This window comes from Megascapheus bottae, chromosome 16, assembly GCF_031878675.1.
Source record: "Megascapheus bottae isolate mThoBot1 chromosome 16, mThoBot2.hap1, whole genome shotgun sequence".
Taxonomy (NCBI): Eukaryota; Metazoa; Chordata; class Mammalia; order Rodentia; family Geomyidae; genus Megascapheus; species Megascapheus bottae.
In genome coordinates, this window is record NC_143524.1 from 30,624,467 (window position 1) to 30,650,747 (window position 26,281).

Below are 26,281 nucleotides of genomic sequence, written 5' to 3' on the forward strand. Positions count from 1 at the left end.
TGTTTACATCTGAGAAGCCTTGGGGCACTCAATCATCTTCAAAAGGAAACAAAAAAACCATTAAACTATGGTTATTTATTTAAAACACTATAATGTTTTTCTGGAGATATGCAGGTGGCTTGAAACAAGCAGAGGTTATTAACCTATGGGAGAAAACAGCAAGCTTTTGAATTAACAGATGGGGCAGCTTAGCAATTGTCAAACTTGGGAGGGGGCCCCCCCTCTACCCTTTCATGGGTTAGCCTGTCTAGGCCATGTTTCCTCATCTGTATGGCGGAGATAATACCAATATTGACCTCATGTTGCTGGGGCATGGAGGAAGTAAGTTATAAGTGCTCAGTGATTGACGAGTGGTAAATTTCAAGAATTCTTCTATCGGACATTGAATGAGACAGTTGCTGTGGTCAGAAATGATAACTAAGGCTCCATTTGAAGTTAAAGGTCTTCAAAGACTCTGATCTTTGTAGGTTCAAAGAGATGACAGGAAATGGGACCAGTTACCTTCCCAGAGAACACAATAGTTCAAAATCAGACTCACCACCAGATACCATTGTCATCGTTCCTTTCATTCCCAAAGAAATCAATAAAGCACAATATGATTGATCTTATTGATCTTATTCTGTAAGGTCTAATAACAGAATATCATTATAGGAAGGCAATGCTTGATAATTACAGAGACTAGATATTTCCTCCTCTCACCAGGGAGAGGGGACAAGGGAATAAAACCTCTGAAAGTGGGATGACTGGCATCCTAGACCTGAGGTGTAAGTCTGCTTAGCAGGGACTTGGTTGATCTGCTTCCGGGCCACATGAGTCAGGAGCAAAATAGGAGAGATCCTGAATGGTGAAGTGGTTTTGCCAGACGACAAGAGTCCTGTCCACTCATCACAGCTTCGTGCTGGTTCACTGTGAGATACCGGAGGACTCCTGAGACTAAGGCAAGACTGCTAGCTAAATCTCACAAAAGGTGATCAATGGCCAGAGTGCAGCTAGCACAAAACAATTCCCAAGTCAGCAGGGTGGAACCTGCTACGTGGACAGTGGCAGTGATGGCTACCAAGAGGAAGATAGCTATTTTTTCCAGCAATAGAATTCTGTTAACTCTGCTGCCCTAGTCCTACAGATTCAGGTACAAGAAGTAAGAAAGAGGAAAAGTCAACCATTCCTCCTCCCAGCTTTCTACAGCAATTGCTGCACTAGGGGCATGACAGGAAAGACTTCTGAATAGTTGGCAATGGAAGCTTAAAAATGTCTAAGACTGGGTCATAAATATGTATATCAAGGTACTCTAATAATGGAATGTGACTGAAATGTTATGGATTCTTGCTTAGTTATCAGTGAGTTTGACCCATCAGGAAAGATGAGACACAACATAATATATTGAGATGGTTATTGAAGTACCATTAGCCACTTCATAGATATATCCTAGAATTGATACCTCAACACTCTACCTGGGTATTCTTCCATGTTCTGAGACCTATAGGTCACCTGAGGTCAAGAAGGAATAGAGGGTTGAGTATCATTTGCAGGATGAACATCTGAAGAGGACACAACATATTCCAACATCAAAGATTAGAAGGTATTCTAAAGCTGATTCCTTTTTTCTGTTTATAGCATGCCTAAATTTTATTTATATCCTCTCCCACAAGACACCATGAACACAAGCTCTGAGACCGCACAGAGCTCAGTCTAATCTTGGTTCTGCCACTGTAGTGACATGTATCAAGGATTTCACTTTGAATCTCTTTAGGCTAATATTTCTTTATCTGTAAGCTGAGAGGTTATAAACTCCAGCTTTAGCTGTGAGAACCAGAGCCAATATGGACAACAACCTTTACCTTAAGGGTAATTAAGAAACACTTACTTCATATGCTTTAGGACACGGAGGGGGATAGAGCAGATGCAGGGAGTAATAAGCCAGAAGATAGGACAATGGGTAGTTGGTGAGTGTCCAGGAGTTACCTCCAAAGCTGGAGGATAAAGCAGGCCTACAGAGTCTGTCTTAAGGGTTTTGCTGCAGTCACTCTACTGGGGGGCAGGGCCACGTATGAACATTAGATCCAATCTCTCAGAAGGTAGGAAGAGCATGCTGCCTGCTGGTCAGCATGAGAACTGTCCATCAGGAGGAAACTGTATTCCTCTGAGTGGGAATGTGAGGCGGCACCGACCCCTGAGCCTCAAGCAATTTTCATTCTTCAGGGGTGAGAATCTACCACTCCAGGGAATAAAATCCATCAAGCATCCTTCAAGTAAAAGATGGGATGAGGGCTGATTATAACTGTTTCTGAGCCTTCTGGAAGCAAGTGCAATCATGCCTGCCCAAGGACAGGTCCAGTGCATTAGAGCTTACAAAACAAAATTTCCCACAGTTCCATTCAAAGATATGCTCTGCTCAGCAGGTTTTAACATTAGCCACTTACTCTACCCACTCCCAATACTGAAAGAGACTATGGCTCAGAAATACAATATAGACAGAAAAACATGAATTTCCACCATATGGCAAAGACAAGAAACAGATCCCACATAGAAAGCCTTTATATTTGTGAACTTACCAGCTCCATCTAGCTGTTACTTTCCACACTGCTGCCCTCTGCCCCACTCTGACTACTGTCTCCCATACATGTCTTCCAGAAGCACCTTTACTATGGAAAACTATACCAACTGAAGCCCCACTTGTTCTACCTGCTCTGGGAAAACTGGAGGCAGGTGCAGCCTAATGAGTTTGGGAGGATGCCGGGCCTATGGTAGCTTCTGAGCTGGCAGCTGCTAGTGTTTACTAACAGGCAAGAGAGGGAAAGATTCCAGGTTTAAGTGTTGCCTTAGGAGAATGAGAATTCTGACCAGGCAGCTCTAGATCAATACCTTAACTTAATAGCAAAACACTAGCAAACATGAATGGACTATTTAGTCACCAAATTTAAGCTAATTAAAAACTTATCTGGGTGAAAAAGAACAGTATTGCATTAATAAATCTCACAGCTTTTTTTTTTGAGAATTGGGATTTGAACTCAGTGCCTCACAATCGCTTGGCTTGCTTACTTGCTTCAGGCTGAGACTACTATTTTAGCTATGCCTCTCGTTTTACTTTTTGTTCATTTTGGAGATGGAGTTTCAAGAATTTTTCTCCCTAGGCTGATTTCAAAGTTCCATCCTCCAGATTTTAGCCTTTTGAATAGCTAAAATGAGAAGCATGAGCCACCAGCACCTGTAAACTAATTTTTTTAATTTTCATTTTTTTAAGACACTGGGATTTGATCAAGCTTACTAAAACTGGCACTTGAGCCATGTCTCTACCTCCTATGATTTTAAAGGTTAGCTTCTTCAATACAGAGATAAGGATTAAACATTTCCCCTCAGGAACTGTAGTTGAACATATATATGTTTTGTGGTTGAATATTCTCTTTTCCATAGAGAAAGCCTAAGCCTTGATAATCAGCAGAGGCACATGAATCAAACTATCTTAATTTAAGCAGGTCTTTCTCGAATTGGAGTAGCTTCTATTTACCACACCCTCCGTGTGTTGGAGATGGGACTGGTATAGTGACTACATTCTTAAGAATATCTTCTTTGGATTATCATAAATTTGGTTTTCTCAAGTCCAGACAAGCGTTGGGCTGTCTGGAGGAAATCAAAACCAGAAAAGCCCACCAGCAGCCTTGATTGTAGCAATGTCATCAATAGGTATGTGTTACTAGTGATGAAGATACAACTCCATAACAAGTGTTCTGACTTACCTTCTGCAGACAGTCCCTGGATGTTTATTCCCTTAGCAGCCAGAAAATTCAAGCAGGCATCTATGTTTTCAATCTATAGGAGAAAAACACAATATATGTTTAATGAATATTCAGCCATCTTTCATTAGAATCCAGTAGCAAACTAAGTACTATAAACATAACCATGGTTGGATGAATGGATACAGGGTAGGACTCTCCTTTGTCTGTTCTTGCACAGGAAAAGGTTACCCAATATCCCAATCACTTAGTGCCAAAAGTCCAGGCCTTGGATTGCTCACAGCTGCCAAAAATAACCAGGGTGGAATGAGAGCTTTTATCTTGATCAGTGTTACCAGTGCTATCCTGAAAACTTGAGTAGTTGCCAGATACATGGAGGTGGAGACAAAGTTAATGGATCCACCCATCTACCAGCAGCTGGAAGAAATTTCCAACCACCAAAGAAGCAAAAAGTCAATGTACAAATGGTAGATGGGAGTTTCAGCAGGAATGTGGATAGTATTTACTCACAAAATTCTCAGGATGTCTGACATTGCAGATGACCAGGGAGGATTGTGATCTCTGAATCTTTTTGTCCTTTGTACTCTCTGGACAAAAAGGGACCCACAAGCAGAGTCTGGGAGGCATAGCATGTTTTCTAGGGCTAATGCCAAGGCCAAGGGCAAGTTAATATCTAGTTCTCACAAAAAACAATCAGGCAATTCCTAAAAATGTGATTTGACTTCAGTTGTCAGGACTAATTAGCTTCTGGCTTCAGAGAAAATGTTTGACCGGGAATATTGCTTAGTGGTAATGTTTGCCTAGCATGCACGAAGCCCTGGGTTCTATTCCTCAGTAACACATAAACAGAAAAAGCTGGAAGTGATGCTGTGGCTCAAGTGGTAGAGTGCTAGCCTTGAGCAAAAAGCTCAAGAACAGTGCCCAGGCCCTGAGTTCATTTTCCAGGCCTGACAAAAGAAAATGAAATGTTTTTGTTTGAGTAACTGGGATTATAAAAAGAAATAGCTGTTTCAACCCCACGAACAACCACAAAAATATAGCTTTTGAATCTGGCACAGCAATCCAAAAGATTTTGTTAATTCATGTCATAATAAAAGAACTTCCCTCCCTCCATAGCTAGGAAATTCCATCAACATTCTTTTATTTTCATGTATTTTTTATTGTATGTAATTAATAGAGGGGTTACATGATATTTGCCAGATAGATGGTGCATTAATTCCCATACATTGATACCCTTTCACATGTCTTGGTCCCCATTTCCCTCCCCCCACCCCCACCCCTCATCTTGTTTTCCCCCGTTCCCTATCCAATTTCAAATAACCAAATACAAATATATCCTATATATCAGGTAACAAAGTGAGATACTGTAACAATATGAGATAACCAAGGGACAGCAAAAGAGATGAGAGATAACATAGTACCTTAAGAACAGCAATCATTCATTATATGGCTTATGTTTCTATATCCTAGAGATCCTTTCATTTAGCGTCCTACTATATGGCCTTTTGTATCAAGGTTTTGCTCTATTGCAAATCTCTGCTAGGAGAGTCCAACGTTTCTACTGATTATGACAAATGTGGGAAAGCATTGAGCCTAAGTTCCATCAACATTCTTAAACTGGAGCTCTACCACTTGATCCATAGTGCCACTTCTGGCTTTTTGGTGGTTAATTGGAAATAAGAATCTTATTTAGGGCTGGGAGTTTGGCTTAGTTGTAGAGTGCTTGCCTAGCATGCACAAAGATCCAGGTTTGATTCCTTGGTCACATACACAGAAAAAGCCAGAAATGGTGCTGTGGCTCAAGTGTTAGAGGCCTAGCCTTGAGAAAGCCCAAGGACAGTGCTCAAGCCTTGAGTTCAAGCCCCAGGACTGGCAAAAAAAAAATCTCATGGGTTTTCCTGACTGAGCTTGCTTTAAACTGCAATCCTCAGATCTCAGCCTCCTGAGTTGCTAGGATTACAAGTACAAGCCAATGGTGGCACCCAGCTTCAAATCATGGAGTTTATTTTGAACTAATAAGTGTCTTTTGTAGTATACACACTACCCTCACCAAGCAGTTTCTTGACATTTTTTATGCCAACAGAAACAGTGAGGTATCTATCCATATTTTAATTGACATTACTCATAATCACAGACTGTGAGGCATCTATATATAAAAAGATCCGCTTTAAGCACAGCCTGGTTCAAAGGCATGTTTCTAAAGTTCATGTCCACTCACCCAATGATATCAGGCATTTCCCTTCTCTAGCCTACAGTCTACATTCTCCAAATACGTTTAATTTGCCTAATAGGGCACCTGAGTGAAACTGTGCTGAACTAGCAAGCAGAATCTACTCAGTCCTATGCTGGAAGTCTCTATCCTTGCACTTTTGGCACCAATCTCCAACTTCTTCTCAACATTTTACTTCCCTTGCAGTGTCCTCATCTGGCACACATTTTTTTTTCTCTCACCCTGAGAATATCAATGCAATGTCTTGCAAACTGAGCAAATGCTGATGCTATAAGTTATGTCTGTCGCCATCCCAGGAAATCATTCTTCATACAGTTGAAAAAAAAGTGACATTGCTTTTTCTATTTTCTTTTCTTCCCCCCCCCAGTGGATTTGAGGTTTGAAATTGGGGCTTTGTACTTTCTAAGCAGATACTCTACTGCTTAAGCCACATCTCTAGCCCTTTTTGAATTACTTTTTTTTTTTGCCAGTCCTTGGCTTAAGCTCAGGGCCTGAGCACTGTCCTTGGATTTTTCTCAAGGATAGAACTCTATCACTTGAGCCTCAGCACCACTTCTGGCTTTTTCTAAGTATGTGGTACTGAAGAATAGAACCTGGGTCTTAGTGCATGCTAGGCAAGCACTCTACACTAGGCCAAACTCCTGGCCCTTGAATTACTTACTTTTTAAAGGTAGGATCTTGATCTTTTGACTAGGAACATCCTCAGGCCAAGACCTCCCTAGATATGCCTATAACATAGCTGAGACCATAGGCATGCACTACCATCCCAGCTAATTTGTAGGAATGGGAGAATCTAACTTATTGTTTAGTTGTATTCAAACCATGATCTTCCAGATCTCCGCCTCCCAAGTACATGGTGTTAGAAGCAAAAAACACCATGCCTGGTGAAATTGCTTTTAATATTTTCTTCCTTCTGCCCAACCCAGAATTACTGAGAGTAATGAGTAGGTATCTGGAGGGAAGTACATCTTGAAAAGAAGGATGAAGGCAAGGAGGGAGGAAAAGAGGGAGAAAGGAAGGGAGGGAGAGATTGTTTGCAAGTGCCCTGTACATGGTGTTTTGGAGCAACATGCTTCTATTTGTAAGTACAATAAAAATTCTCTCAATTATTTTACCCTATTATAAAACTCTGCTTTTAAGTAAAAATGGTATCTATGAGATAATATTTATGATGATGTCTTATTTCTGATGTTTGCACACAGTGATAATATACTACCAAATACTCAAAGGAGATTTCTTCCCCCATAGAAACACATTCACACACACACACACACACACACACACACACACACACACACACACCAAAAAATTAGTTTTTTCTTTTTATTTTATGTGAGCTCTCACTATGTTGCCCAAGGCAAGCTTCAAATGCCTAAGCTCAAGCTACAGTTCTGCTTCAGCCTCCAGGGTAGCTGAGATTACCACTATGCATCATTGTACCTGGTGAAAGCTACCATAGTTTAGATTATATAAGTTTATGTCAGTCGATTTCCACTCTTTTAATATCTTGCATAGAGCTAATAAGATCAACTTTGACGATTATGCTCTCATAGCAAGGAGAACAACGAAAATCTAACTATCCGTCAATCTCTCTTAATTCAAAGGTTTTTAATGGTACTTTCATATTTATCCTAGAGAGTGTCATATGTGTCATGTAGGTGAGTTGTTATAGGTAGGCAACATTTTTTTGGCAACAGTGTAGCAGTGTGACAGTGAAGAAAAAGAGGGATATAACTCATACAGAGCCCTGACCTATCATGTACCAGTGGGTTTGATCTCCAGCACCAGAGAAAGGAGGAAGAGTGATACCATCATATTAAAGAAAAGCATTGCTCAATACAATAGTGCATTTCTATAGAACTCTTTCCTTCCAGGAAAAATAAAACGCATTTGTTCATCATAGTTATGATGCATTCAAGGAACACTTCATTATCTAAAATACATGCTAGTGTCTGTGCAAGGCTAGCCTTGATAGATTTCAATTCAGCCAACTTTGGTGGCTTAGTTTATGTTAAATTCTACTTTAAAATGGTAGATAATTATAAATGATAGAACTTTCTTAAGTTCTATCATTCAGATTCAATAACTGCGTAACATTTTTTTTTTCTGTTGGGTAGAATAAAGGTTGGTGGAGAGGGAACAGCTTGACTGTGGTGATGGCATTTTGACCTGTTTTAAAGAGGGTAAAGATCTAGAGACTAGATGCTAGATGATGCTAAACATCTCACACAGGTATGCTCTTCCTAGAGAAGAATTATCCAATACAAAACACGGACAGTGTAGAACATGAGAACGCTCCATTTGGATCGTTCCTATATAACTTCAATTAACATATATCAATCAACACAACTATGTAGTTATCTGGTTTATATCAAGCACTGGGCTCCATTCTTTTGATGGTGTTGGTTTCAGTAAGTGTGATATGCTGGAGACAATGAAGTAAGATTTTATTTTATTTTTTTTGCATTTTTTTATTGTAATTAGTAAAAGGGTTACATGATATTTGCCAGATAGAAGGTGCATTAATTCACTTACATTGATACCCTTTCACATGTCTTGGTACCCATTTCCCTCCCCCCCCATACCCCCTACCCGTCTTGGTTTTCCCCCCTTCCCTATCAAATTTCAAATAACCAAATACAAATAAATTCAATCTATCAGATAACAAAGTGAGATACTATAACAATATGAGATAACCAAGGGACAGCAAAGGAGATGAGAGACAACATAGTACATTAAGGACAACAATCATTCATTATATGGCTTTTGTTTCGATATCCTGGAGGTCCTTTCAATTAGCTTCATACTATATGGCCTTATGTATCAAGATTTTGCTCTATTGCAGATCTCTTCTAGTAGAGCCCAAGGTTTCTACTGATTATGACGAATGAGGGGATCCATTGAGCCTAAGTTCCTTTGAGTCTGGCTTACTTCACTTAATATGACTTTTTTAAAAGGCTTTTTTGTTGTTGTTGTTTTTTGGTGGTACTGGGTTTTGTACCTGGCTAGGCATGTGAGCTACCACTGGTACCACATCCCTAGCTCTTTCTGCTACTTTTCAGATAGAATTTTATGGTTTTGCCTGGGTTAGGTAGGCAGCTCTAATCTCCGTGTCCCATGTAACCAGGATTACAGGCATGAACTTCTGTGTCTGGCTCAAAGTAGACTTTTGCATGAAATTATCAGGCCAGTGGCCTAGCTGTGGATGGACCCAGATGGTCCACCTCTGTGTCATGGTGACAGGAGCCTACAAACACATTGTCCTCCTTTTCAGAACCCAACGCTACTCTACACCACCCCAATTCCTATTATTTTCAGGAGATTTGGAACACATAAGTAAGGGAAAAATTAGGATGTTTTGTATTTATGTGAACAAGATGCCAAGGGGCATACAGAACACTATCAACTAGTGAAGAAGATGAAATACAGATTGCACTTCCAGAAAGTGTTAAAACTATAAATAAAAACTTGGTCATCATTTAAAAGATCATTCATAAACCCATTAAGCACCCTGAATTTTTTCCCTCTCCTATAAATTCTGCTCACAGAAGGAGTTAAAAAAACATTCCTCAAGCCTGAAATCCACCCTTTAATAATGTTCCATTAAGGTTAAAAATCGCTCCTGACAAGGCAGCCGAGATCCATACTCTTTTCATCTGCACCCCAGGAACAGAGTGAGTCTGGGGAGCAGAAAAGGGTCAGATCTGGATTCCAACCTCCTGCTTCATTTGGAATGAGATCAGAAGGGGAGACGGGTTCTTTGATCTAGGCCCTCTTGTGATTATAATTCACCTTATAGTTTTCCTCCAAATACAATACAGGTAAACAATCCATCTTTGTGTATTGTCAAAACTGAAAGGCCCTATCCCACCTCAAGAAGGGCATGGACTCAGCATAGTGCCCCAGCACACATTACAGAGCAAAGATGTCCTTCTGCCATCTCTAAGGAGGCTCATACCTCATGTGTGATCCAGACAACAGCATGAGATGAGGATCCTGTTAAAACTGGGAGGCAGAGCAAGGGAAAAGACTCTTAACCAGAAAAATATGTAAATACAACCAAGGACGTTCATTAACACATAGTGGCCAATATAAACTACTTTCTAAAATTAGCTGGAAGAAAAAAAATCTATGCAAAGTCTGACATTCCAGTGCTGCTGAAAGCAGGCAGGAACTGGGTGAGAACCTATAGTAATTGTTGCCATAGAATCAGCTCAAGTGCTCTGGGATCAAGTTGCTGCAGTTTTCAGCATAAGCTGGGGTGATAAGCCATCATGGGGCCTGGAGACACTAGGAGAAGAAGAACACTAAATGGAGAGAGGCAGAGAAAGGAACAGATGAAGAAAAGGATGTATCTACCCCCAAATTTCCTTTGTTTTAGAAGCAAACATGGTCTTCGTCTATGCACTTCTTTTTCCTAGTCTTAGCTGGATCCTCCATTTTCAAGTTGAACAGGTTTTTAACAATCTCTAGATTTTAGGTTTGTGGGACAATTTCTATGGACTGTGTATGAGACAGGCTTGGACTCTTCCATCCATAAGTCCAACCCCACCCAGGACAGCTAGAGAACAAATAGAATCCAAACAAATGTCACACAACTGGAGTCAAAGAGAAGAAACAAATGGAAAATTTCACATTTCAATCATGATTAAGGCTGGCCTGGGCCTCATGATAACGCAAAATATGCAAACCGTGGAAGTACTGTTGTATATCTCCTTGGTAGCGTAGAGACTGATCAAATACCATCTGTTGTGGCAGTTGTCATGGCAGCATTTTTCTCTGAATACCAGTGTAGCCCAGTACAAAGCACATGAAAATGATTAATGCAAATGAAGACCATCTCTACAGGAACTACTGTGGCCCAGGAAAAGATGGTACTCTAGGCATCCCAAGTAAATTGGGTTTGAGGAGTAAAATGTTTCTCAACATACTGCTTGAAGTGTACTCTCTACCCTGGAAGGAAGGTCAAATACTTGTTGCTTTAAAGTCCAGCATTGTTATAGCTTCCCCCACTCTCCTCCCCACCAAAAAAAAAAAAATCAAAATGCCCAAAGCCTAGATAAAGGGAGATCCAGACACTTGGTAAGGCTAGGTAAGAATCTGCATGTTCTGCTGATTCTAAAAACAATTAATACAGCTGGGCGCTGGTGGCTCATACCAGTAAGTCTAGCTACTCAGGAGGCTGAGATAGCAGAATAGCAAGTCAATTCCAGCCTGGGCAGGAAAGTCCATAACATTCTTATCTCCAGTTAGTCACCAGAAAACCAGAAGTAGAACTATGACTTAAAGTGGTAGAGCACTAGGCTTGAGCAAAGAAGCTCAGGGACAGTGCTCAGCCTCTGAGTTCAAATCCCACAACTGTCTAAAATAAAATAAAAATGTAATACAGTCAGACAGCTGGTGGTTTACATTTGTCATCCTACCTACTCACAAGGCTGAGATCTGAGGACTGCAGATCGAAGCTAGCAGGGGCAGGAAATGCTGTGAGATTCTTATCTCCAATTATCACCAATAAGCCAGAAGAGGAATTGTGGCTCAAATGATAGAAAACCAGCCTTGAGTGAAAAAGCTAAAGGACAGCACCCAGGCTCTGAGTTCAAGCTCTAGTACTGATATGTGTACACATATGCATGCACACATGTATGTATGCACACACACATAAAGAGCACAGTATAGCTTTAGTACATGGAACCTTTAGCACATACAAGTACATGTGAGCCTCTTTTTTCCTTTTTTTTTTTTGTGGGTCATGGGGCTTGGACTCTGGGCATGGTGCCCAGAGTCCTACTCCTAGGCCTGGGCATTGTCCCTGAGCTCTTCAGCTCAAGGCTACTAACTGCCCCACTCCTTCAGGCTCAGCCCCACTTCCCATTTTCGGCTGGTTAATTGGAGATAGGAGTCTCATGGACTTTAGTGCCCAGGCTGGCCTTGAACCATGATCCTCAGATCTTAGCCTGCTGAATAGCTAGGATTACTAGTGTGAGCCACCACGCTTGACCATGTGAGCCTCTTATCTGATGTTTACATTTTCTATAAAGAAATCACCATCCATTCATTCTGTTCATGTACTCATAAGTTGTTATTAGTGGTGGTGGGATTTGTTTTGTTTGGGGTTTTGAAAATGAGCTTTTCTTTTACTTGTTTGTTCATTTTGAGTGGATCTCAAAATCCACATGTATCCCTGAATGACACTGAATTCATGGTCCTGCTTCAGACTGCAGAGTGCTCGTATTCCAGGTGTACCATCATTCCTGGTTCCTTCACTTACATGTACTGAATACCTACTGGGTATTAGCCAATGTGCAGGCAGGGAGTATCCAGTAGTGAATAAAATAGGCATAACTTTTGACCCTTATAGAGTATATATGTCCAATATAAAATAGAGAGGATTGAGGTGGGCTCCAGTGATACTGGGGGCCCAAAGACAGGAGGTAAATGTAAACATCTGTGGCTACACGTAGTCAGGCTATCTGGTTCATATCTAAAAGGTTTCCATGACATACTGATAGGCTTTTCCTCATTTTCTCCTAGAAGTAAAATTTAAAAAGAGAGCAGGATGTGGTGACTCATGCCTGCAATCCTAGCTGCTCAGGAAGCTGAGATATGAGGATCATGGTTCAAAGCCAGCCTAGGTACTAAAGAACGTGAGACTCTTATCTCCAATCAACCAGCAGAAAATGGGAAGTGGGGCTGTGGCTCAAGGCGTAGGGCAGTAACCTTGAGCTGAAGAGCTCAGGGACAATACCCAGGCCCAGAGATCAAGCCCATGACTGACAAAAAAAAAAAAAAAACTTTCTTGAAAGAGAAACACAAAAGAAATCCAGCCATAAAACCAAGCCAAAAAGCAGCCCGCACATTGGGGAAATGCTCTCCCAGTGTTACCTCTCTCTTCTACCTTCCTAGTGATCATGAGCTCATGCCCTGATTTGTCTTTTTGGTTTTTGTCACTATCAGTACATTCACACTGCTTGGGGATCATAATGGTCTAGAGATGCTCAACACCACCAAGCAGAGCTCATAGGGGTCTGACTCTAGTATTTTATTTGTAGAAGAAGATCTCAGAATTAGGGAATATATTCAAATTTTCCTAGGTAGGGTAATACTTGGAAGCATCAGGATCAACCCTTCTATCAGTCACTCAGTTGGCTTAACTGACGTACCAAACCGATTATGAAGAGAGAGAAGTGAGTAGAGTTACAACATGGCTAGATATGAGGAACATGTTTCTGCAAGTCTGCTACCCAGAAGGGTAAATATAACCAATAATCTTGGATTGTAAATTTCACAATAGCTCTAAACATGGATTTGGGATGTTTTCATTACTAAGAATGATAAATGTTTGAGATGATGAACAGCCTAAACATCCCAAATTCATTAATACACAATGTGTAAATGTACTGAAGTATTATCACACTGATATCTGTCAAAAAAATAGAAACACTATTTGTTAGCCTTTTCATTAAAATAAAAAGGCCAACTTGGTCCACTTAGATGAAGAGCTGCAGGTTCTGTGTGCCAGCTCTGAACATTCAAGCATCAAACCTTTCAGAAAGCCAGCAAGGAATCTGGTAGAACCTGAGAATTGGAGATAGGGCTGGATGGGACTTAAAACTCTCCATACCAGTCTGTTTCTCTTCCTGCTTTATTGGCTTGCCCAGCTCCTTTCATTTGGCAACATCATCGACCATACCATTTATAATATTTATAACTTTAGTCTTCCAAGATGCTGTCAAGAATTACTGTTAAAAAAACTTTATGGGACTTTGTCTGATGTTATAGCAAATGTGTAAGTCCATATGGATATAAAAAATCTAGAGGAGGAAAAAATTAAAAACAAGCATTTCAAATTCCTCCAGTGAGTATCTTTTTCCACTGTTTCCAACTGACTAGAACATTTTATTTTTCTATTATTTTCTGATCTCTCATTTTTTCCCTTGAAAGAAAAGACTGAGGGGAGAGGTATAGCTAGTGGACTCGAAGTCTAGGGGCTTCCTTATAAACTCTGTTGCCAGACTCTGTTCTCTTCCAGACATGGTAGCCAGCTTCACTGAGAATGTGTGTTGTTAGAAAACCTCAATAGGTGCCTTCTTGTGTTCAGTCAGCATGCTCTTCTGTATCCTATTTCTCCTGCTACAACTTTAGAATAACATGCCTGAACTTCCTAGTATGTCAAAGTCAAGGACTTCCAAGTTAGGAGCTAGATACAAACACGAAAGAGAAGAATGAGTAAGGCTAGAGAGCTATGTTTAGAGGATATAACAGAAGTCTAGAATTATGGGAAGATGGAGGGTAGGGGAAACAGGGATAATAATGGTCAAAGGATATAAACTTTCAATGGTAGGATGAATAAATTCTGAGGATTAAAGGTATACTAGGGATGATGATGGATATGCTAGGAAGGTTGATTATGGTAATCATTACATGATGTATATGTTACAGTTTGGATCTGTAATGTCCTCCAAAGGTGTTAGTAACTCCCATTTGACTCAACTGGAAGGTAGTAGAACATTGAGATGTGGGTCTTAGTGAGAAGTGTTCAGGTCACTGGGGGCAGGCCCTTGAATGAAACAGAAGAATCTGTCTCCTCTATCATTTGCCTCCCGACCTTCATCAAGTGAACATCTGAGCTTACCATATGCTCCTGTCACAATATAGTGCCTCCCACAGCTATAAAAGCAATGGGGGAAACTGTGGACTAAAACTTCCAAAGCCAGGAGCCAAAATGAACTTGTTCTCTTTGTAAACTGATTCTCAACTATTTGTTACAACAATGCAACTTAGTATAAAAAGTCTATTATTTTAAGACTCTCTCTCTCTTTCTAGTCTTTTGCAGAAAACTTTGGTTTTGCCCATGAAAAAACAAACTTGTACTCAAACAATAACAAAAAATCTGGGACACAAATACATATTGGAGAATCTTATCCAGGAAGAAATTCAATGGCAACCTCTCTCATCCCTTGAAAAAAATAATGATTGGGGGCCGGGAGTTTGGCCTAGTGGTTAAAGTGCTTGCCTAACATGCATGAAGACCGGGGTTCGATTCCTTGGTACCACATACATAGAAAAAAGCTGGAAGTGGTGCTGAGGCTCAAGTGGTAGAGCTCTAGCCTTGAGAAAGTCCAAGGACAGTGCTCAGGCCCTGAGCTCAAGCCCAGGACTGGCAAAAAAATGATTGGGCATCTTCTTCCTTCCATGCCCTGTTCTAGAATCAGAAAATATAGAAGTAGACAAGACAGTATAGCCATTCCTTGAAGGAGCAGCCTGTGTCCTAGGGCAGGAGCTGACTTGAAGTAATCACTTCATTAAACATGGTCACAAATACGTTAAAAAATAGCTAACACAAACCTGACGCCTGTTCACCATGCTCTTTCAAGGTTAACATTATTTTTTACATTTATATAATTATATGTCTCAACCTGCAGGCCACTATAGGGCAGAACATAAATACAAAATTAAGAAAGTACATCTTGAACTTCAGGAGCATATACACCTCCAAAGCACAGCAAATTCTGGGTTTGGAAGGACTTCTAGAACAAGTAAATATCCCCACAAAATAAATATGTATAAAGGAATATGGTAGTGCAATAATCTTTGGAGGAAGGCCAGCTGCTAGATTTGCTTACTAGGCTAGACTTGTTCACTAGAATGAAGACATTCTAGTCTGTCCTGTTATTTTCTGCTTCTTTTTAGCACACTATGTTGTTAATGTCTGCGAGAAATCTAATTGAAAACACACTACTCTGCTTCCATTTCAATACAAAATCCTGCTAGCAATTAATGAATCACTAATATATTCCAGGCACAATACCACAATCTATTTTTTAGCTGTCTGTAGATATGTCAAAAGAGTTGTGCTTGAATCAGAGACCATTAGTAATCATAACGCATACTTTGGGGATTTCTACAAGTAATACACAAAGTAGAGTAGAATCCAGCTGAAACTACAGTAGTTCCAAACTCTAAATATAAATCAGAAATTATGAGAAGGTTTGAGTCCATGGTACCACATACATAGACAAAAGTGGGAAGTGGTGCTATGGCTCAAGTGGTAGATCACTAGCCTTGAGAAGGCCCAAGGACAGTGCTCAGGCCCTGAGTTCATGCACCAGGATTGGCAAAAAAAAAAAAAAAATCCATGAAAGAGAAGAAAAAAGTAGATAAATAAAATCTTGATTTTATAGGATATCTTTGAGCTTTCAGGGGCTATCAGATACCCAAAAATCTGTGAAAAATAATCAGTGACAATTTTAACTTGTCACATGATGTGACAAGTTATCTCCAATTAATGGCTTTGAGCTGTGGCTCAAAGTGGTAGAGAAAAAGCCTTGAGTTAAAAAAGCTCAAGACAGTTTCTAGGCCCTGAGTTCAAGACCTATGACTTCCCTCCCCCCCACAGAGTTAAATATTATTCATTTTACTGGGTTCTACCTATTTATCAATATATTAGAAAGACCTCATATTCCCATTTTCACTCCTAAAAGTTTGAAGTTCAACTTCTAGTAATTAAAAAATGCACACTTTCTAGGGCAAATCATGTTGAGTGAGACAAGTCAAGACCAAAGGAACAAAAGGCGCATGGTATCCTTAATATGTGGCTATTAGATCCAACGTGTACAAGAGCAAGGACTCAATATTTGCATACCCAATGCTATGGACATGGTAATGGAAATATAAACATAACTATATAGACATAAAAACCTATGACTATAGACATAATGTTTTATTTCATAAATTAATATGTATTTATGATATACAAACCCTTAGCCTAATTTTGATTAAGTTCTAAAAACGAAGTGCCAGTGATATAGAGATTCCTTTCTTAAACACCTGTTTGTTAAACATGTCATTTGAAATATGATGTAAACATCAATGTTAATAAATTCTTTAATAAAAAAATCTATGACTCTATAGACACAATATTTTATTACATAGATTGATAAATATCTATGACATAAAAACCCTCAGCCTAATTTTAATTATGTTCTAAGTGCCAGTGATTGTGTATAGAGATTACCTTCTTGAATACTTGTTTGTTAAATATATCATTTGAAATATGATATAAAAATCAATGCTATCAATGTTAATAAATTCTCTAAAAAAAGCACACTTGACAGTCATTTATAAACAAAACAGACAGTAAACTCTGAAACGCAGAATCAGATTCCTGTAATCCTTGTTAGAGAAGTCTTACAAAACCAGGTATGGTAGTACTACACCTATAATCTAGTAGTCAGGAGGATGAGGCAGGAGGATATTAAAGTGGTAGCCAGGATGCGCTACTTATTAAGACTCTATCTCAAAAAATAAATAAATAAAAATAAAGCAAAGCACCAATAGTTCACCCTAGGAATCCTACTCACTAAGAAGTTTGAAAGTTGAGAGCATTGTGATTCAAAGCTAGTCCACACAGCAGAGTCCACAGGACTGTATCTCTAACAAACCAGCAATTGGTGCTAGGACACCAGCTATGAGCAAACAAACCTGAATGATAGAATAAGATACTGAGTTCAAACCCTGGGCTGGCACAAAAACAACAAACAAAATCAAAAGAAAGGAAAAGAAAAAGAAAGATGAAAAGAAAGAAAAAGTAGAAAAAAAACCCTATCATTTCATCTAAAATATTTTGCAAATTTGAAGCATATTCATTAGAAATTGCATCTGCTTAAAATTTTTTAAGCAACCTGACAAATGCATGCTTACATGCGTCTACACAGGTAATCTTCTCTTCCCCCCAATCCCCAAGATTTTTTTTTCTATTTTTGTTGTTGCTAGTCGTGGGACTTGAACTCTGGGCCTGGGCGTTGTTTCTGAGCTCTTCAATTCAAAGCTACTGCCCTACCCCTTGAGACAGTGCCACTTCCAGTTTTCTGGTGATTAATTGGAGATAAGAGTCTCATGGACTTTTTTAGTGCCAGGCTGGCTTTGAACCATGATCCTTAGATCTCAACCTCCTGAATAGCTAGGATTACAGATGTGAGCCTGGCCACTCCAAGGATTTTATTAACTCAAAAGCAAGGCTGGAAAAGTGTCATCACTTGACCAGCAGCTTGAGCAACATCCCGGAACTTGTGAAAATAAGGCAAATTCTCTACATCTAGATCTATAGAGTTAGAACTTGGGGTGAGTGCATAGATTCTGTTTTATCATACTTTCTAGGTGCTTCTCATGCACACCAAAGTGTGACACATACCACTTCTTCCTTATTAATGAAAAAAATCAGTCACCTTGGTATCTTGTCATGTTTCTGGGCTGGGTGTGGTGACACTTGTCTAGACTACCAGTACCTGGGAGGCAGGATTAGGAAAAGCTCAAATTCAAGGATAGCTTGGGCTCTCAGTGAGACCACATGTCAAAATAATTAATGAACTGGTTAAAATAATGAAACTAAAAAAATGGTAAGACTTCAAGAGACACAGAGCAAGAAAACTCCTTAGTCTAGATTTCTACTCATATTTCTTGAAAATATTCAAAAGTAGTCGGCTTGTTAAAATTTGATGTGTAGCACTACCCCACTCTCTGGGAAGCTCTGGAATAATACGACCATTTACTGCTCAGCTCTTTCATCTGAGAAACATGAGCTGAGTACTTTTAATATACCTATTCCTGTGCCAGGTGCTGGGAATATGGATATTTTTATAGAACTGAAAGAGAAGGAAAAATATGCTACTTGTATTACAGGGCTCTGATGTTATTAACTAAAACATAAAAATATGATAAATTTTTCATAGAATTGCTTACAAGAGCAGACTCCACTGGCTCCTGTCTGCAGTCCTAGCTACTGAGGAGGTTGAGAGCTGAGGACTGTAGTTTGAAGCCAGCCAAGGCAGGAAAGTCTATGAGATTCTTAATCTCCAATGAACCACTTAAAAACTGGAAATGGAACTGTGGCTTAAAATGGTAGAATGCTAGCCTTGCACAGAAAAAGCTCAGAGACAATGTCCAGGCCCTGAGTTCAAGTCCTATGACTGACCAAAAAAACAAAAACAAAACAACAACAACAAAACTAACATACATGAGTTAGGAGCACGTAATCCTCTGTATACATTTGCATCAAAGAGGTGCAAAAGACTTGATATTCACTTCTAATTATTCAGATGAAATGATACTGACAGCCCACAAATAAGCTTACTTCTGAAAAGGTACTGTTGTACCTTTGACTTCCACAGGCTTTCTACAATAACCTACTCTGAGCCTGCAGACATGGAACGCTCCTTTCTGTGTCTACTAACAACAGAAGCAAGGATAAGGAAACTGAGAGTCTCAGAGCTTGCAGCAGCCAAATGAGGCCCTGCCTTGAAATCCAGATAGCTTCTTTTCTGATTCATTGAGTTGGTATGCTTGACTCCTAGAATGTATTAATTTCCTGTTGCTGATATAATAAAACCACAAATTGAATGGCTTAAAACAACATAGTGTCTTACATTCTGGAGGTCACACGTCCAAAATTAGTCTCAGTTTGTTAAAAAATCAAGGAGTTACAGTGCTGGACCATTCTGGAAGCTCCAGGAGAGAATGTAGTTCCCTTCTTTACAGTCGAAGGCCCCTGTATTTCCTGGCTCATGCCCCATTCCTCCATCCTCACAGTTGACAGCATAGAATATTCCAGTCTCTATCACTTACAGCCTCTCTCTTACATGGAGCATTGGATCTGCTCAGTTAATAATCCAATTTTACAATCCTTATCTCAGAGTTGTATAGCCTCTTTTGTCAGGTTACATCATAATATGATGAAAAAAATATGCCCAGGTGCAGGTCCAAGGGATCAGAATAGGGTATCATTGTGGGAGACTTTGTTCAGCCTACTCTAAGAGTACCACTTTTTTTTTTTTGCCAGTCCTGGGCTTGGGCTCAGGGCCTGAGCACTGTCCTTGGACTTTCTCAAGAATAGCACTGTACCACTTGAGCCTCAGCACCACGTCTGGCTTTTTTCTATGTATGTGGTACCGAGGAATCGAACCTGGGTCTCTGTGCATGCTAGGCAAGCACTCTACCACTAAGCTAAACTCCCGGCCAGGAGTACCAATTTTTGAGCATGAAAAAAATCAGTTGCTGCACAGATCAACTGGTAACAAATATGTGACATATAGGTTGGACTTAAGATTCAGGTACTTGCCCAGCAGAGAGTGAGTCTGCCTACCTCAAGTTTATCTTGTTTACCAAGTCTTCTTCCCAAGAAGAATCCTGTGCATCCATTAACACTTACATGAGGGGGTACTATAACCCTTCATATCACAGTCATTTATTTTTTCCTTTAATCAATATACTTATATGAAGAGTAATGCAGTTATTACAGAGATAAACTCTAGAACCAGGTTTCTAGTACGCAAACCTCTGAATGCTACTTATTAGCTATGTGACCTTGGATAAGTTACTCAACCAGTCTCTGCTTTGGTTTCCACAATTGTAAAATTGAAATAACATTTATATCTTATGTCAGAAGTTGTGAAAATACAGTGCTGATATAGGTAAAAATGTCAAACACAGTGTCTAGAACATAGTGTGTTGTCTACTGTTGATTGTTGCATAAAAATAATGAAAGAGCTGGGATCTGGTGGTTCACATCAGTAATCCTAGCTACTTAGGAGACTGAGATCTGAGGATCATGATTTAGAGCCAGGCCAAGCAGAGAAGCCCATGAGACTCTTTTCTACAATTAAGTGTGCATGCGCATGCACACACACACACACACACACACACACACACACACACACACAGCCAGTGGAGCTGTGACTCAAGTAGCAGAGTACTAAGCTTTGAGAAGTAAAGTTCAGGAACAGCACCTAGGCCTAGAGCTCAAACCCTAGGATCAGCATGTACACATGCACACACATATGCACATACATACATACATACATACACACACCCATACATACACACATCCTGAGAGAGAATCTGGGACAAGGGCTCTACAACAGAATAAAGGGATGATGGGCTCTTCAGCGTGTCCCTCAGCAGTCCCTGGCAGAGCACATCAAATGAAGTGAGTATATAGGTGAGCATTTAATTGAATGAGCAAAATACAGTCCTCCTTGGAGTTGTCTGGAGAATAAAATGCTTTCAAACATGTGTAGTACTCAGAATAGTACCTCCCCTCCCTCCCTCTCCCTCTCCCTCTCCCTCTCCCTCTCCCTCCCTCTCTCTCTCTCTCTCTCTCTCTCTCTCTCTCTCTCTCTCTCTCTCTCACTGTCTGTCTGTCTGTCTGCCTGTCTCTCTCTGTCTATACATATATGTATATATTTATCTATTTATTTATCTATAGATACATATGTATGGGAGGGTAACTCAGGTTTGAATTTAGGGCCTTACACTAGTTTGGTTACACTCTGTTTTTTTGAGCTACACTCTACCTTGCCTTTTTGCTAGTTATTTGGAGATAGGGTTTTGCAGAATTTTGTATCCAGTCTGGCTTTACATAGCAATCTGCTGGATCTCAGCCTCCTAAGTAGCAAGGATTACAGGAATGAGCCACTGTTTGGCATTTTTATTCTTAGTACTAATCTCTGGTAGTTCTGATGATACATGTGCTTACTTCAAGCAATATGAAAGAACTCAATAAGCTAAAATGAGTCACATTTCCTATCTGGGTCATCTGATAAACCAAGGAAGAAAATAAGAGAAGAAAAAGACATTTCTAGCACAGTGCTAAATATTTATTCCTTAAATCCCATAACAAACTGCCAATTTCAAACCCAAAGCCCAAATCACTGTTCAGTCGCAGATAATGAAACCAGAATAACAGTACATGACAAGCCCTGAGCTACAAACGCATTCGAGACAGTTCCTCCTTATTCATCTATCCATCTGGCATTTACTAACCACACGTTGTGTCAGGCATCTCAGTGACAGGTGTTAGGATACACAGGTGAGAGATGTAGTATCTCTTTCAAGAAAATGAGTAAAAGACACAACTGCAGGAGGGTATGTTATGATAAAGCAGGTGTAATACACTTGGAGACACACAAGATGACATCCACGACATCCACTTAATTAGGTGGGCTCCTGGAGGAAATGCTTGACTTATATTGAAGGTCACACAGAGCTGAAGAGGGTAAGCAAGAGGTCATCCCTGAAAGGCCAGATAATATACATCAAAATTACTAAGGTGTTGGCATGTTTAGTATCTCTGTTATGCCTCAAAGTATCCAGCATGGCTGGAGTACAGAGACAAGTGGTTAAGTGTGAGAAGACTGTAACTGAATGCTGAAAGACCTTCAATCCTCTACTCAAGAAGACAAGAGAAAAATGGGAAAACAGGGTTTAAAAAAAAAACCCTGAGATGTGAGTGAAGAAAAGAGTGGTAGAAGTTTCTCCCACCTTTGAAGAACCATGATGGGAACACAGCCAGGAACAGTAGTAGGCCCTCCTGGGTGAGAAGCGATGGGTGTTTCCTGCTGCTCTTGGCCCTGACTCTTTCCACTTTGCTTTAAACTCTTCATGGCCCTGAGTTTTTCTTCATTCCTTCTTGGTTCTGTAACACGTGTGTGCCCTTAGGGCCATGTAAAAATAGGCTCAGGAGCCCAGGGCAGAGGCAACTCAGCTGCCCAAGGATCTCATTCACTCCCCAGGCATGTAGCTGGCTTTCTGGCAGCTGTGAGGAGGGCTCAAGGTCAGTGGGCCCAGAAACCTGATCCCATCACAGATGGCCTTTTCTGGCCTAGGAAGCTCTGTGGAGAACATGACTGGAGGTACTTGGCGCCAGGGCTCCTGGAGGCCATTACAAGAGGCTGCCTTTCACTAGAGGCCACCGGCTCTGTGACAATATGTGAGTTCCCATCAACAGGTCAACTCAGGCCCTTCCCAGAAATACTCAGCCCTTTCCCTTCTTGCTAACTCTGTGCTAAGCCAGATTGAGTCTTCTGTTTCCTCAGAAGATAAACAAGCAAAACAAGCACAGGTAAGGTGGGAAGTATTTTTACTATGCCCCTTCTCCAATACAGAGTGAACATCATAATCTCTGAAACTGGACAAACTTCTCTTTGAGCTCCAACTCTTTCTCCTCCAAGCGACTCCAAAAATCCTCAGTCTTAATATGTAAATATAGATAATGCTTGAACATATACTTCAGGGGCACTGCTGTGGGGAATCCAACCATTATTTGGGCTCTTGGTAACTGGCACCTGGGGAGTGCAATTTTACAACTGTCGTGAGATGCTGTTGTCTTCATGTGTATCAGAAGAGAAGATCAAACACTGACAACAGTGAATTATCAAGATCCCACTGTTAAATACGGCTGAGTCAATGGGGCTGATTGATCACACTGATTTGGTACCTCAGATCATTCTTGGGTTTTTTTCCTTGAAGAACAATGCTATCATTTGGACAGATGTAATACACAAATAAATGGGACAGATGCAGTATACAAATACACCTGGGCCCTACTGTCTCACACACCATACATAAAGGTGGGGCCGATCATTCTCTGGGAATGTTTCTGTAAAAACAAGTACCTTGAAAAATCAACAGGAGCACTTCTCAAATGTCATCTGTGTTGAGATTATCCCAAAGAATTTGTGTGTGTGTGTGTGTGTGTGTGTGTGTGTGTGTGTGTGTGTGCATGAGTACACTTGTACTGGTCTTAGGCCTGGCACTGTCCCTTAGCATTTGTGCTCAAGGCTAGAACTCTACCATTTGAGCTGCAGCTCCACTTCTGGTTTATTTAGCTTTGAACCTTGATCTCAGCTTTCAAAGTAGCTAGAATTACAGGCCTGAGCCACCAGCGCCTGGCTACCTTGTGGAATTCTTAAAGTGATACTGTAAGGCAAGTACTATTGGTGTTTTTATTAAAGAAAATGGTTCCTGGAGAACACAGGGGTTAAGCCCTGAGTCATAACCGGTTGACCTCAGGGTCCATATGCTCCAAGGTTAGGCTATGCAGCCTCTAGAGATGAGAGGGAGGAAGGGGGGAGGGAGGAAGGAGGGATCGAGGGAGAGAAAGAAGATCTAAGATAGCTGTCTGTTTCCACAGCAATGACAAAATGAAGGAGGATTAGAACTGACACCTGACACCCAGGTCTGTGGGCTAGTGTTACTATCTCCACTACACCGTGTCCTAGGTGCTGGTCTTCTTCAGGGGTCCAAGATGCCTGCTCTTGCCTATGCACTCCTACTCATTGCAGCGATTTGCCGCTCAGTGATTCTACACATGGTCCATATTGAACTTTATTTGGGAGCAGGAGGAGAACACTTAGATGTTGGGAAACTACTTCCTGGCCCTAGATCTAAGCACAAATGCCAGTTATCACGGGAACTCAAGTGTTAGCTGAGGACTTCTGGAAAGACAGTAACATATAGAGCTATATGCTACATAGCAAGGCCCCCAAACCTACAATTTAGGGAAGAGAAAGTTGGTATCTTTTCTTAGATCACTGGCTTTCAGTTCAAGGACACAGTCCTTGAAGTTATGAACAACTAAAGAACCACTAAAGAAATAACCTCATCATCAAGTGATGCCCATTCACCAGGTGAACAGACAGAATAAGATCACCTGCCTCCAGGGCTGCAGGAACATGAACTAAGGGTGTTTGCATAGCTGTCTGAGCAGCACCTGACACAAGGCAAACACTGTCTACTTTAGAATGACTTTACACCCATTTTAATTATGATTATTAATTATCATCATTTTCATGGCCTCAGTACTAACAAAAAACTTCATGAGGTATGTGTTATTGTTATTCCTACTTGATAGAACAGAAAATATGAGGCTTCACGAGACCAAACAATCAATTCAAGTGCACAGAATGGCAGAGGAGCTAAGCTCATCTTGGTTGGTCCTGGGCTCAGGCAGCCCTCTGTTTAGGTGTACTGAGGAAAGAAGGCAGGGGAACTCCTTGGACAGGAGAACTCCTGGTCCCTCCAAGGACCAGGAGGGATGCTGCACTCTTTGGACTTTGCTAGAGGATTGACTGAAGGGGAAAGCAAGGCCTGGGACTTATGACAAAAGGGCAAATAGGATTCCTGAACTTTGCACCTCCCCTAATCAAAGACAGAAAGCCAAGTAGCTTAAAATAATGATGACCAAACAAGAAAATGACCTCTTGCTGCAGGGTATTCCAAGACTCCACAGGCATTAACCCATTGCCTCTACTGTCTCACAATGCACTAAGTACAAGAAGGGAATCAGAAACTCAGTGGCTGCCCAGCACCCCGTGGCTGAGTTCCAGGCCATGTTTTTCCTTCCAAACTGACCCATAACTCTGCTGAACAAAGCACATGAAAGCCAAAAAGATGCTCCTAGGTTGCCATAGCAATGTGACACAGACAAAACATTTTAACTAGGTCTGACGCACACATAAAATAAAGGGCCAAGTAGACTTAAGGGGTAGAGAGGGGATGCAGGAGCTTGACTGAATGATTTCTAAAGCTTCATCTCTAAGGATCTGGCCCCCAAAGTATCAAAGTCAGACTGAAACAAGGCCAGTGAACTCACAAAATCAAGTGGAGGCTGGGTTATTCTAGTAAAGAGAAACTGCTGCCATTCTCTCTCTGCCTAATGGTCAGAGTCACAGTCCTACTGAGGTTATGGATGCTGATGAATACTGCACAACCTGGCTCCTGAATTCCTACCTGCAGGTAGCTAGTATTACAGCAGCTACAGCAGACCATATGAAAAGACACTAATAAAATCCCGTGACTGCGGATTGATAGGCTAACAGGATGCAATGCTATGCCCATTAGGTTCCTGTGGCTCTGAAATTTTCAAGCCTATATCCCAGTATGTAAAAACACATGTATGTTTTCATTTCTCTATCCCATAAAAAGAGAGCCCAGCTGGGTGCTGGTGGCTCACCCCTGCAGTCCTAGCCACTCAGGAGGCTAAGATCTAAGGCTTGTGGTTTGAGGACAGCTTTGGCAGAAAAGTCTGTGAAATTCTTATCACCAATGAAACAACAACAAAAAGTAAATAAACAAGAAGGGCTGGGAGTTTGGCCTAGTGGTAGAGTGTTTGTCTAGCATGCATGAAGACCCAGATTCAATTCCTCTGTACCACATACACAGAAAAGCTAGAAGTGGTGCTGTGGTTCAAGTGGTAGAGCACTGGCCTTGAGGAAAGCCCAAGGACAGTGCTCAGGCCCTGAGTAAAAGCCCCAAGACTGGCAATAAACAAACAAACAAACAAACAAAGGAACTGTGGCTCAAAAGATACTGTGCTAGTCTTGAGCACAAAAGTTTGGGAACAATGACCAGGTCCTGAGTTCAAGCCCAAGGAGTGCTGCATACAAACACATACACACAAGAGCAAAGCTTGCAGCTGGGCCAGTTAGAGCAGAAACTGGAACTCCTAGTCAACCCAATGTGTGAGAAAAAGTGAGAGGGGAGGAAA

At 40.8% G+C, this 26,281-nt stretch overlaps 1 protein-coding gene across 3 annotated transcripts in view; it reads right to left on the reverse strand.

Annotated features, from left to right (window-relative positions):
* Window positions 1-26,281, reverse strand: part of Nav2 (neuron navigator 2) — a 379,403-nt gene that overhangs the window by 226,820 nt on the left and 126,302 nt on the right. For all 3 annotated transcript variants that reach the window (XM_090348005.1, XM_090348004.1, XM_090348003.1), the window contains exon 4: window positions 3,735-3,807. In XM_090348005.1, coding sequence (XP_090204131.1) covers window positions 3,735-3,807 — 73 coding nt within the window. The remainder of the gene's footprint in view (window positions 1-3,734; window positions 3,808-26,281) is intronic.